This window comes from Alexandromys fortis, unplaced genomic scaffold (assembly GCF_014885135.2).
Source record: "Alexandromys fortis isolate MF-2015 unplaced genomic scaffold, M_Fortis_MF-2015_v1.1 scaffold_258, whole genome shotgun sequence".
Classification (NCBI taxonomy): domain Eukaryota; kingdom Metazoa; phylum Chordata; class Mammalia; order Rodentia; family Cricetidae; genus Alexandromys; species Alexandromys fortis.
In genome coordinates, this window is record NW_026068132.1 from 563,378 (window position 1) to 575,833 (window position 12,456).

Below are 12,456 nucleotides of genomic sequence, written 5' to 3' on the forward strand. Positions count from 1 at the left end.
ATGCTATCTTATTATCACACAGTGAGACCTGTGCTATCTTATTTATCACACAGTGAGACCTGTGCTATCTTAGTATCACACAGTGAGACCTGTGCTATCTATCTTAGTATCACACATTCACCCCTGTGTGTGCTTTCACATCAACATTAAACACAGCAATCCTAGCTAGGACTCATTTTAAAAACCATATTGCGTTTTGTTTCTTCTTTCACACATAAAATGCACGAACATACTTTATGTCTTAAGGTGTAAAATAACTGTACGCTAATTAATCTTACAGTCGGGCAGTTTAAAGGGATCCTCCTCACGCTGGTAAAATAACATGTCACTGAAGTAAAACCAAGGAGGTTCCCGGATAGTTTATGCCCTGGCGTTTTTGGCAAAGGCTCTGCTGTCCTGTTTACAGTTCGCTGTATCATACCTTGGCTTTGTAGTGTGGGGCTGGGAAGATAGAGAGCTTTGAACTAGATATAAACTGCTGTCTGACAATTCTGTTCTGAGTGCTCACACTGACATTGAATCTTTCTTCCAAATCAGTGTTTATTTTTTGAACAGCAACAGCAGTAATCTTTAAACATCTGCCTGGAACTGCTCAGAGATTGGCCAGAGGTGTTAACTGATTCATTTACTCAACACTTACTGTTGGCTTATTTGAACATGAAGACACAAATTTGAATAAACCACAGCCCTGGCTGTCAAAGAGCTTAAAAATCAAAGGTCAGACAGAAGCATATTAGGGTCTCTTAAGGTCAGCAACAACAGCAAAGTCAGTGTGGAGTGCAATCCTGTAATCCCTGCACTGATCAAGAGGTGCAGGTAGAAGGTTCATCAGGGTTCTCTTCATCAACACAGTGAGGTCAAGGCCAGCCTGGACTACGCAAGACCTCACGGCAGAACACAGCCACAAAGTATATTCATGTCAGGTAAATGTCTTAGAGTAAACCATATTGCAAATGAAAGCCTCAAAGTAGACCTGCTTTAAAAACAGTGTGTGTGTGTGTGTGTGTGTGTGTGTGGTGTCTTGTTGGTGGCACCTAGAATGATCACTCCAAGAACAAAGGAGAAATGAGTATGGGTGGAAGGATATAACTATGAAAGAGTGGAATATAGGCTGTATGTTCACAGTCAGAGAACTGAGTAAGGACTCGAGTAAGAACTGAGTAAGAACTGAGTTCGAGGCCAGCCTGGTCTATAAATCCATTGCTGTGGATTCTAACTATAAGAGCAGCATTGACTGCCAAAGGGATGAAACGGTCATTTTAAGACAATACACTGTCAAAGTTCAAACTTATGGGTTAGACTGATGCAGATTTAAGTCCTAACTGCTCTCCTCGGTGTGTGGATTTGGGCAAATGATTTAACCTGTCCAACCAACCCTCAGTTTCCTTTTTCATGGAATAAGGGCTAAGCAACTTAGAGATGATTAAGAACAAAAATTACACATGTAAAGAAAGTGCTGTGGCTCGCCTGTAATGACGCCAATCTAGAAAGCTGGCAGAGACAGGTTGTGAGTTCAAGGTCAGACTCACCTACGAAGGAGAGAGAGACAGAGTCCCCACAATGTGTTGCTGCTACCCTCACTGTGGCTTCCCTGATGGCTGCACAAACGGGCGCCCAGGCTAGTGGGAGAAGCAAGGGAAGCAAGAAAACGGAAGCAAAGCAGCACAAGGGGCTGCCTCTTTCTGGTCTCAGCTAGAGGGGTTTTTTCCTTTCGTTTTGCTTTGCTTTGCTTTTCAGGACAGAGTTTCTCTGTGTAACTGTCCTGGAACTCGCTTTGTAGGCCAGGCTGGCCTCGAAATTCACAGAGATCTGCCTGTCTCTGCCTCCCACGTGCTGAGAGGGTGATTTAGACCTTTAATCCTAGCAGATCTGAGACAGAAGCAGGCAGATCTCTGCAAGTTCGAGGCCAGCCTGGTTTATAAAGTGAGTTCCAGGATGGCCAGGGCTACACAGAGAAGAAACCCTGTCTCGAAAAACAAATATAAATATATATCCACGTATAAGATAGCTACATGTAATCTGTAAAACAGGTATTAACCTTAACGTTGGCAACCTGCATTTAGGGAGGGTGGGTATGATTAGTAGGCATGAGTCCATTTGTGCCTTTGTTTGACCCTTTTAAATAATGAGAATTCATGTGGCGGGAAAAACATAACGAAAATCAATCTGATTACAAAAGACGAAGGGTGCTTGTGGACGCTGCAATGCAAGGCCTCGCGCCCTGGTGCCCAGCTGAGGCTCCAGTCCAGGGAGAGCCCACTGCATTAAGGGTCCGGAGGGAAACTGGGTTTCTGTTTCGTGTCTCTTATAGTCCCACAAGGGTAAGGTGCTGTTCCCAGGTTAAAGGAGACTGTTCTTCCTTCCCCAGGCACATAATCCAAAGCTTGGAAGTTCAACAAGTGTATGAACAAGACACACCTTCCGGAAATGCTGAATTTGCACCCAGATAATGAGGCCGGGTGTGTTTCTCTGGCTACGCTGCGGGCTCGGCAAGCAAGCCGGCCGGCTCCGGTCACCGTCACCATGGCCTCCGAAGTGCTTTTCAATGGCCCTCTCTTCCAGGAGTTGTGGCTCTTCCCAGCCCTGCCTCCCAGCCCCGCCCCTCTCTCTGGACGCATCTCTGGGTCCCATCATCACCCGGCGCCGGGCCCTCCCTCCCGGCCCCCCCTCCTCCCTCTCGCCCCCACCTCCTCCCTCCTTCCTTCCTTCCCTTCCTCCCTTCCTCCCTCCCTCCTAGTTCCTCCACCAGGAAACAACCGGATCCGGATCCCGGCTGCGGCCTGACCCGTGAGATTTCCTAACCTGGCTGGCGGGCGGGGTTGGAGACCAGCTACGGGTGGGAGAAAGGGAGGAGCTGGGCCTTTGGGCTGCACTTGGGGGAACCGGGAGTAGAGATGGTGTCGGCAGGAAGCCCGTGGACCCGGGTTTCCCGAGAGGCCAGTCATTAAACATGGAATCGGCCACACAGCTGGCAAAGCCTTGGAAGCTGGGGCCCAGTCCCAGGAGCTGCAGTTCCAGCCCTTTCCGGGCCAGACCCAGATCCCTGGCCTTTTTCATCTAGTTCTGCTCTCTCCCTCCCTTTTCCAGGGCTACACTCTGGCCGGGAGGATGAAAGGCCTCAGCAGGGAGCTCCCTGCCACCAGCACTGGGTCCTAAGAGCTGCCATCCAGGCTGGGTAAGTGTCTTTTTCCTTTCTGCCCCACACAGCCCTTGCTTTCCCCATCTTGCTCTTTAGTCCCTGTCGCCTCCCTACCTGTGCCTGTCAGCATCTTCATATTATGCTCCTGGGGGGGTCCTAAGCCTCCTCCTATAGCCAAAAAGGTGTGTACCGTGGGGGTGGGGCGCAGAGGTGGCATACAGCTGGTATTGTCATATGAAAGGAATCTGAAGTAGTCTAAAATTAAAATTTAATTTGACATGTAATACGTGGCCAGCTGCTTATGCCGTGAGCCCACCCCATGACAAACCCTTTTCCTCTTGCTTGTCCCTGTCCAGTGGTCTCCGGGCATTTCACCTATCCCAGGAGGTTGGCCAAATAGGAAATGTCCCCTCTGGGTCTCTTTTAATATTTTCTATCTATTTATGTCAGTCTGTCATCCTTGCCTCTTCTAGCCGCCCGGATGGCGACCCCAGCCTCAGCCCCAGACACACGGGCTCTAGTGGCTGACTTTGTAGGCTATAAGCTGAGGCAGAAGGGTTATGTCTGTGGAGCTGGCCCTGGGGAGGGCCCAGCAGCTGACCCGCTGCACCAAGCCATGCGGGCTGCTGGAGACGAATTTGAGACACGCTTCCGGCGCACCTTCTCCGACCTGGCTGCCCAGCTACACGTGACCCCAGGCTCGGCCCAGCAACGCTTCACCCAGGTTTCCGACGAACTTTTCCAAGGGGGCCCCAATTGGGGCCGTCTCGTGGCATTCTTTGTCTTTGGGGCTGCCCTGTGTGCTGAAAGTGTCAACAAAGAAATGGAGCCACTGGTGGGACAAGTGCAGGATTGGATGGTGGCCTACCTGGAGACGCGCCTGGCCGACTGGATCCACAGCAGTGGGGGCTGGGTAAGAAGCTTCTCAATTGCTGCCCTACACATCCCTCTGCAGAGTTGCTCTTCATGGGAAAATGGGGCCTCTGATTGGAGGCTGGGGGATTTGTGCTGGGAAGGAGCCATTGGGGCTGAGTTCCCCTGTTTAAGTGGCGTCAGACTGAAAGCAGCAAGCTAACTGTCCTCCGGGGCTACCATGCAGTAAGCGCAGGATGGGTTTCATGGTCCCAAGCAGACGACCGAATACAGAGTTTTATAAACAGTACCCAAAGAGCCTTCTGAGAAAAGGTGTGCCCCTGAGTACACAGCCTGGACAGTGGGGAGGACCAGGGATGGGTTGTGGTTAGGCAAGTCTTAGCAAAGGATGCCAGTTCTGAGCAGAATTGTTTGCCAAGGAAAAGATGGGGCTCACTTGATGCGGACAGTGCAAAGGAGCCAAGTACCCTGGGCAGGGGGGTAGAGGGTTCCGAGGGGCGTGTAGGCGGTAGAGCTTTGGCGAGAGGGACTGGGTGTGGGCAGTGCTCACAGTGGATGGAACTGGAACTCTTCCCTCCCTCTTCTCTCCACTCTCCTTCCCTGATATCCCTTTCTCCTTCTTTCTCTACTTCCCTTCTCTCCCACAGGCGGAGTTCACAGCTCTATACGGGGACGGGGCCCTGGAGGAGGCACGGCGTCTGCGGGAGGGGAACTGGGCATCAGTGAGGACAGTGCTGACGGGGGCTGTGGCACTGGGGGCCCTGGTAACTGTAGGGGCCTTTTTTGCCAGCAAGTGAGAAAGTCTAGGGCCAGGTGGGGCTAGGTGTGGCTAGGGGGCCAGGAGAGCTGGAACAGAACAGAGAATGATGCCCTTGGAAGAAATTGGATGGTCATGGAACAGAAGGACAGGGGAAGGTAGTGTGTGAGGGAGCCAAGCGTGCCAGGCAGGTGGCAAGAAGAAACATTGAGGAATGTTTCAAGGCCAGGAGCTCAGATGGAGTCATCGCAGGACTTGGGGAGAGGTAGGAGGCTCCAAGGAAGGTGAACTTATTTCAAGAATTGTGTCGTCCCCCCCTCCCCGATGAATGGGGTCTAAGGAACCTAGGATTCACCTCCCTTTGGAATGGAAGCTTGGTGATTAGGTGACTGGATGAATGGCTATGGCTGTGGGCTGCATGGGCACACGTGTGCATGTTGCACATGCACGCACGCTCATGTGCATGCTGGGCTGTTTGTCAAATCTGGTGATGGGATATTTCGAGAAAGCATTCCTTCTTGCAGTGACAAGAACAAGGGCCAGCTCGCTGGTCTCCTCCCCACTGTCCCTGCCCTTGACCTTATGCCTCCAGGCCGAGGGAGGACTACTGTATCTAGATGAGGACGCTGGCACTGCCCAAGTTGTTGGCAGGCTGTGGAGAGAGAGGTCTGCAGCCTTGATCCTCCTCGGCCCCCTGCTGTGTGCACCTTTTGCACTTGGGCTGACAGAGGGCAAGGCTGTGGAGCCTGCGTGGGTAGAAGCTTTGGTAGTTGGACCTGCCTGCCACCTTCCCCTCCAACGGGGGCACAATGGTGCCTAAAGTGTTGCCTATTTCTGGAACCTCTCTATCCAGCAGAAACTCTAAATTGGGGCTCTAATTTTCCTTTAGAGGATGTGGACATAAATGCCGACCTAGAATTGTTTGGGTCCCGAGCGGTCTCGGCGAGACGCGATGCCTTGAGAGGACCATTCCAGCTCTGAGCCCCTCGGGTGTGATGGTGACAGATACCCCTTGACTGGCTTGTTCTGTGTGACAGGTTCTGCTGCTGCTCTATCAGAGACCAGGTGTATGGGTTCTAGGGTACCTACCGTGACCTAAACAGGTGGAGGTTTCCTTTGAAGCCATGCCCTTTGCATAGGTGTTGTCAACACGGAGTCTCTGAGGACGCTAGCATTAGAACTCGCAGTCCAGTCCTCTAGAACAAATCCGGACTATAGCTTTTTCCGTTGAGGGAGAAATGCATGCCCTGAGCCAGACCTCACTGCTGCACTTTCCGAGGTGCGAGCGTCGCTGCTCTTCACTGCTGACTCGTTCACAGTGCTCTAAACCCCAGCTGCGATGCTGAGCGCTGCTCGCCTGAGCTAGACCACAGCTGACTCGACTACTTCTCACTTGGTCCGAGAATGTGGCATCATACTGTGCTTGCTAGAATGTGGGACCAAATTGGCCTCAGGTGTTTTGTCCAGACTCCTCTTTGGAGAGGGTTGCACTTTTTCATAGTGTCTGTGGGGGGTGTGGTAGGCTGCATGTGCCAGTTGGCGTGCTGATCCGAGAAAACTCAGAGCTATCTGTAGCAAGCAATTGGGGTGCAAGGCTCCGACTTGCTCAGGACAAACCAGGCCAGTGGTTTTCAAACTGCTTGGCAGGGCCCCGAAGTGTTCTAGGGGTTGTCTCCTCAGGAGTCCTTAAGGAGGTGGGGGGTGGAGGGCTGCACAGACTGGGCGATTTGCCCTCAGACAGAACAGCTCCCCTTGTAGCTGTCTTATGTATGTATCGGGGTTCAGGGTAAGATTTTATTTGTGGTAAGGGCTTTGCTGCTGAAAAAAAGTTGGAAAACCACTGACTAGACCATCCGCTCCACGGGGAGCCTGTGCTCCTTCAAGTTCAGGGAAGGTGCTTTGCTCTGCCCTTCCCGCAGGACACCTACCCAAGTTAGCATTCCTGGAGGCCTTTAGCGCACAGACACCGGGAACCATGGCTGGGTTACCAGCATGCTCTGCTCACAAGCCTTCACGAGGGTGGAGGACAGAGGCTCTTAGGAGACAGTAAAGTGCTTGGTCTGGATTCCCAGAAGCTTAGCTCAGATGGGACCAAGTGGGGGAGGTGCGACCTGTCCTGCGCTTCCCTTAAGGGCCAGCAGAAACCCAGAGACTTCCGTCAGGGAAACCAGGGACTGTCTGGAGAGCCATATCGTTCCTTTGGAATAGCTCTTGGCCAAGAGGGCTGAGTATGGCTCCCGATTTTTAAATCCATTTCATTTTTTTAAACTGAGGGAAATGGATATAATTTTTCAAAGACTAAATAGGTGGAGAGGATGTTCCTGCTCTCCAAGCCCGAAGGGACAAATAGGGACTTAGCTTATCAGCCAAGGAAAGAGCAGAAGTGGGGCAACTCAGCCCTGAGGTTATTAACCCCACTCCCCATTCACACTAGGACACACATATTCTATTTTACTTTTTTTAAATCATAAACGGCAGGAGAACAGATTTGGTTAGTTTAGAAGAAGAGAAAAAGCTCTATAAATATAAATATATATTCCTGTATTTTTATTTAATAATTTATAAATGCCAAGTTCATTTGACTTTTATTTTTGTGTAATATGTAATGGTCGTATTAAAAATAAATAAAGCCCAGAAATTTAACGAGAAGTACTGAAACAGGGTTTTGTGACTTCTATATTGTACAGCCTGGGTTTTAGAACATTCCCTAAACAGCCATTTCTTATGAACATAACCTTGTCAAGGGAAATAATTAGAGTTACAGGGATTTGGGAAAGTATTGAGATTAAAAAAAAAAAATCACAATACCCTAACCTGGCCAAACACTCAGTCTAAGAACTCTGTACCAAATGGTATAGGCATATGGTGCATTGGGAGCCCCCCCGACACTCCAGTCCCTTCCCCAATATCCTGGCTTGGTGTGGTGGCAGACTGCAATCCAGCAGTAAGAGGTGGAGACAGGAAGGTTGGCCACCCAGGTACATTGTGAGTTTAAGGACAGCCAAGGCGTCATGAGACCTTGTCTCTAAACCAATCATCAGAAAGCAAAAGGGGAATTAATGAATGAAGGTCATTCTTAAGTAATATTCTCAAATACAAGAGCTAGGCTGAGGCCAGCCTGGTCTACAGAGCGAGTTCCAGGACAGCCAAAGCTACACAGAGAAACTCTGTCTTGGAAAACCCTAAAAAAAAAAAGAAAGAAAGAAAAAGCTCGGCTGTGACCTCTGCTGTGAGTTTCTGGGCAGTCAGAAAACTGGAAAACAGTGAGAGTCAAAGCTTTCCAGTTCCTCGGAAGGCACAGTTTTCTGAAAAGGTGCTTAGTGGCGCAGCTGCTGGCAAGTGGAATATTTTCTAGCCCTGTCCTTTTAGAAATTCCAAGTAGGGATCCAGACGGTCTTAGGTTTGCTGTATCAGCCTCACTAGAGTTTAGTCCAAATGTTACTTTATGGTGGTCTGGTCGCTGAACTGTAGATGTCCAAAGGGACGGACGGCTGTTTGTATACGTTCTCTGTAAATGCCACTCATCCAGATGGCACTTTTAACAAAAACTAAGTGGACAGCACTTAGTTACGATTTCTGAGCACTGTGAGCGTAGGGAGGCTGGGTTGGGGTGGTCCTGGCCATGCTGTGATTCTAGTGCAAAGACTTCAAGTGTAGGTTTAGCTGGTACTACACAGCTCCAAGCCAGCCCAGGCTGCAAGAGAAGACTCATTGTCGGGGAAATAGTAAAACCAAAACCCTACAGTTTCTGACAGATGGGTAGATTATAGACACTCTTTATAAATATTTTGTTTGCTTTTTGTTTCTTATTTATTTATTTTTGGTTTTTCGAGACAGGGTTTCTCTGTGGCTTTGCAGCCCGTCCTGGAACTAGCTCTGTAGACCAGGCTGGTCTCGAACTCACAGAGATCCACCTGCCTCTGCCTCCCGAGTGCTGGGATTAAAGGCGTGCGCCACCATCGCCCGGCCCTTACTTATTTTTTTGAGAACAGGATCTCTCTGTAACTGCTCTGACTGTCTTGGAACTCGCTTTGTGGACCAGGCTGGCCTTGAATTCAAAGAGATCCACCTGCCTCGGCCTCCCAAACTCTGGGATTAAAGCCATCACTGCCTGGCTTCTTTTCTCTTTTGAAACAGGATCTTGCTTGTAGTTCAGACTAACCACAGACTCACAGTTTCTGGATTCCAGGTGTATACCAGCATCTGAATGGGTTATGGGGAGCTATATAAGTAATAAAAACACAGCCAGAAGCTAGATGCCAGTTACAGTTCCAGCGTTTGGGAGATAAAGGCAGGAGGACCAGGTAGTTCAGTGCCAGTGTTCAACACACACATAGAAACATCAGAAATTTTGAGCAGAAAACATAATATAATGAACTATATGATTGCTTTCTACTCACTGTTCACTCTTAGAGAAAACGTTCAAATATTTGGTGTGTGTTTAGTACAGCACTAGGCATGCAGGCAAAAAGAATAGAAAGACACCTCGGCTCACAATTTGCTTACGCTCTAGGAAGGGAAACAAAGATTTCATAAGGTGTTAGAAAATAGTAACTACTATGAAGAAAGATGTGGCACACACCTTCCTCCTGGCACTAGGGAGGCACTGGCAGGCAGATCTCCGGAAGTTCAAGGCCAGTCTGGCCTAGTGTGAGACCATATCTAAAAATACTTTAAGAAAAGCAAGGTTGGAAATATGTATGTATTCTAATTTTAAATCAGATGGCCAAGGGGACCCTCATGTCCAAGGCAACAGTAAACCATGAATGGGGTAATTGAAAGCATTCATTAGCATGTTAAAAAGTTTCTGTATTTTCTTGTAAAACTCATGAAGATAGTGTGTTAAGTGTGAAGGGTCATACTTTGTGTGTGTGTGTGTTTCCTATTTAAACGAAGACTTCAACAAGAGTACATCAAGATACCATTTGTGCTTTTGTCTAGTGGGTAGATTTTGTTCTTTCTGCTATCAGTATGTTCTGATTTGGGAGGAGTAATGAACATAAACATTGATACAGCACCTTAAAGCACATTCTGAAATAGCTAACCAGTCAAGCCCAGTGGAGGGCATGTATATTTGCAATCTCAGTATTCCAGGGACAGGAGGATCACCAACAGTCAGGGGCCAGTCTGTTTACATATGAGTTCTAAGCCAGCCAGGGCTACATAGGCAAACCCTTTATGAAAAGATTAGTCACTCAGTGGGCTAGTGAGATGGCTCAGTAGCTAACAGTGCTTGCCACCATACCTGGCAGCCTGAGTTCAATCCCACATGAAGTTCAATCCCACTTGGCAAGACCACCAAGTCCTGAAAGCTCTTCTCTTACCTCCACACAATGCCCGGACATATGTGTTCCCCACCTCAAATAAATATATGTGAAAAGAAAAAATAGCTAATCGGTGGAGCTAGAGAGATGATTTATTGGTTAAGGGCACTTGCTGCTCGATTGTGAAGAACGGAGTTCAGATCCCAATATTGTGTCGGGTAGTTCATAACTACCTGTCACTCCAGCTCCAGGAGATTAGTCACCTTCTGGTATCTGTGGGCACCAGAGCACACAGACACATACGTAAATTAAATAAAATGTTTTAAAGTTATCCAATCAAAACAAATTAAGCAGCCCTGGCAGCAGCCCTTACTCATTTAAATGTCCATTCTACTTCCGTGCGAGGTCTGAGCCAAGACGTTGACACAAGCAAGGTCAGGCAATATTAGAAGATACCAGGATCTCTGTAAGATAGGGATGAGGGGCTGGACAGATAGCTCAGCAGTTAAGAGTGCTTACTGCTTGTAAACAGAAGCTGCTCGTTTGTCCCCCAATGCCCAGACCCAAATAATCACACAGAAGCTATATTAATTACAACGCAGTTTGGTCTATTAGTTTAGGCTTCTTATTAACTCTTTTTTTTATGTTGCCCTTTCTTTAAGATTTTATTTATATATTAAGTATACAGTGTTCTGCCAGAGGAGGGCACAAGATCCCATTATAAATGGTTGTGAGCTACCATGTGGTTGCTGGGAATTGAACTCCGGACCTTTGGAAGAGCAGCCAGTGCTCTTAACCTCTGAGCCATCTCTCCAGCCCCTTAACTAACTCTTACATCTTAACCCATTTCTACTAATTTATATTTTACGACAAGGCTCGTGGTTTGTTACCTCTTGCTTCTTGAGCTGCTACATAGCATTCTCTGACTCTACCTGTTCTCTCTCTGTTCAGATTTCCTGCCTGACTTTGCTCTACTAAGCCATTGACCAAAACACCTTTATTTATCAACCAATAAAAGCAACACATGTATAGAAGGACATCCCACATCATCTCCCCTTTTCTGTCTAAATAAAAAAGGTTTTTCCTTTAATATAGTAAAGTTACATATAGCAAAACAGTTATCCAGCAAGAATTATAGTTACAATATTTAGTCCTTTTACATTTGGCAAATTAAGGAAAATACTGTCATCTATTCTATCTTTGTGAGTCTAAAGTTTTATATCTAGCTTATCTAATGAACACTGCTCATTCATTTCCTGTCTGCCCAGCCCCGAATAATCACATAAAAACTATATTAATTACAATACTGTTTGGCCAATGTCTCAGGCATATTTCTAGTTAGCTCTTACATCTTAACCCATTTCCTATCATAAAGCTGTGTATTATAAAGTTGTAGCCTACCGGTAGGTGTCTTTCTCCTTCGGCAGCTACATGGTGCCTCTCTGACTCCATCTAACTCTATATATCTCTGTTCAGATTTCCTACCTGGCTTTGCTCTACTAAGCCATTGCCTGAAAGAACTTCATTTATCAACCAACAAAAGCAACATATATTCAGAAGGACCTGGGTTCACGTCTCAGCATCTACAGAGCAGCTCGTAACTATCTATACGTCCAGGTCCAGGGAAGCTGACACCCTCTTTTGGCTTCTGGGGACTCCCCCTTCATACAAGTGTTAAATGTAAATCCACACAGGCACATATATACATACACATAAAAATAATAAGTTTTTAAAAGAATACCATAAGGTTCCAAGTCTTATGTCAGCACTGTCCAGTGAAAAATAATGCAAGCCATAATTAGAGTTTTACACTATTCTAGCCACCTCATTAAAAATATAATAGCAGCTGGGTGGTGGTGGCACACACCTTTAATCCCAGCACTTGGGAGGCAGAGGCAGGTGGATCTCTAAATTTATTCCAGGATAACCAGGGTGGCACAGAGAAATCCTGTCTTGCTGGGCAGTGGTGACACACGCCTTTAATTCCAGCACTCAGGTGGCAGAGGCAGGTGAATCTCAGTTTGAGGCCAGCCTGGTCTACAGAGTGAGTTCCAATATAGGCTCCAAAGAGAAACCCTGCCTCGAAAAACCAAAGAAAAGGAAAAAATCCTGTCTTAAACAAAATAAACAACCAAAAAAAAAAAAAAAAAAAAAAAGGAAATCAGATACAGTTGCACATGTACTTGATATATAATTTTATATTCTGCTGCTTTGGCTTATCATTATTTTTGCAAGTTTAAGAATATTTTGTACCTCACAAAAGGTACACAAAATACATATATTTGCATAATATGTATAACCTCTTGGGTACAAAATAATCTTTTGTTGGATATTATAGTTTGCTTACATTTTTGTTTCTTTCTGGAATTTATAATTTTCAGTGTCATACTTAATATAATTTATGCATTAAAGCAGGCAGTGTA

General features: G+C 47.1%; 1 protein-coding gene across 1 annotated transcript; it reads left to right on the top strand.

The window, feature by feature from the left end:
* Nucleotides 1–2,648: 2,648 nt before the first annotated feature.
* Nucleotides 2,649–7,421, top strand: Bcl2l2 (BCL2 like 2). Its single transcript, XM_050126086.1, has 4 exons — nt 2,649–2,787; nt 3,088–3,175; nt 3,613–4,052; nt 4,660–7,421. Exons 3-4 carry the CDS (start codon nt 3,621–3,623, stop codon nt 4,807–4,809), a joined length of 582 nt encoding a protein of 193 aa, XP_049982043.1. The 5' UTR covers nt 2,649–2,787; nt 3,088–3,175; nt 3,613–3,620; the 3' UTR covers nt 4,810–7,421.
* The last annotated feature ends 5,035 nt before the right edge of the window (nt 7,422–12,456 follow it).

What these genes read in the sequence shown, in the direction of transcription:
- Bcl2l2 (XM_050126086.1), top strand. Translation starts at nt 3,621, where the DNA reads ATGGCGACCCCAGCCTCAGCCCCAGACACACGGGCTCTAGTGGCTGAC. An exon ending in TCCACAGCAGTGGGGGCTGG is followed by an intron (nt 4,053 to 4,659) that starts GTAAGAAGCTTC and finishes TCTCTCCCACAG; the next exon opens with GCGGAGTTCACAGCTCTATA.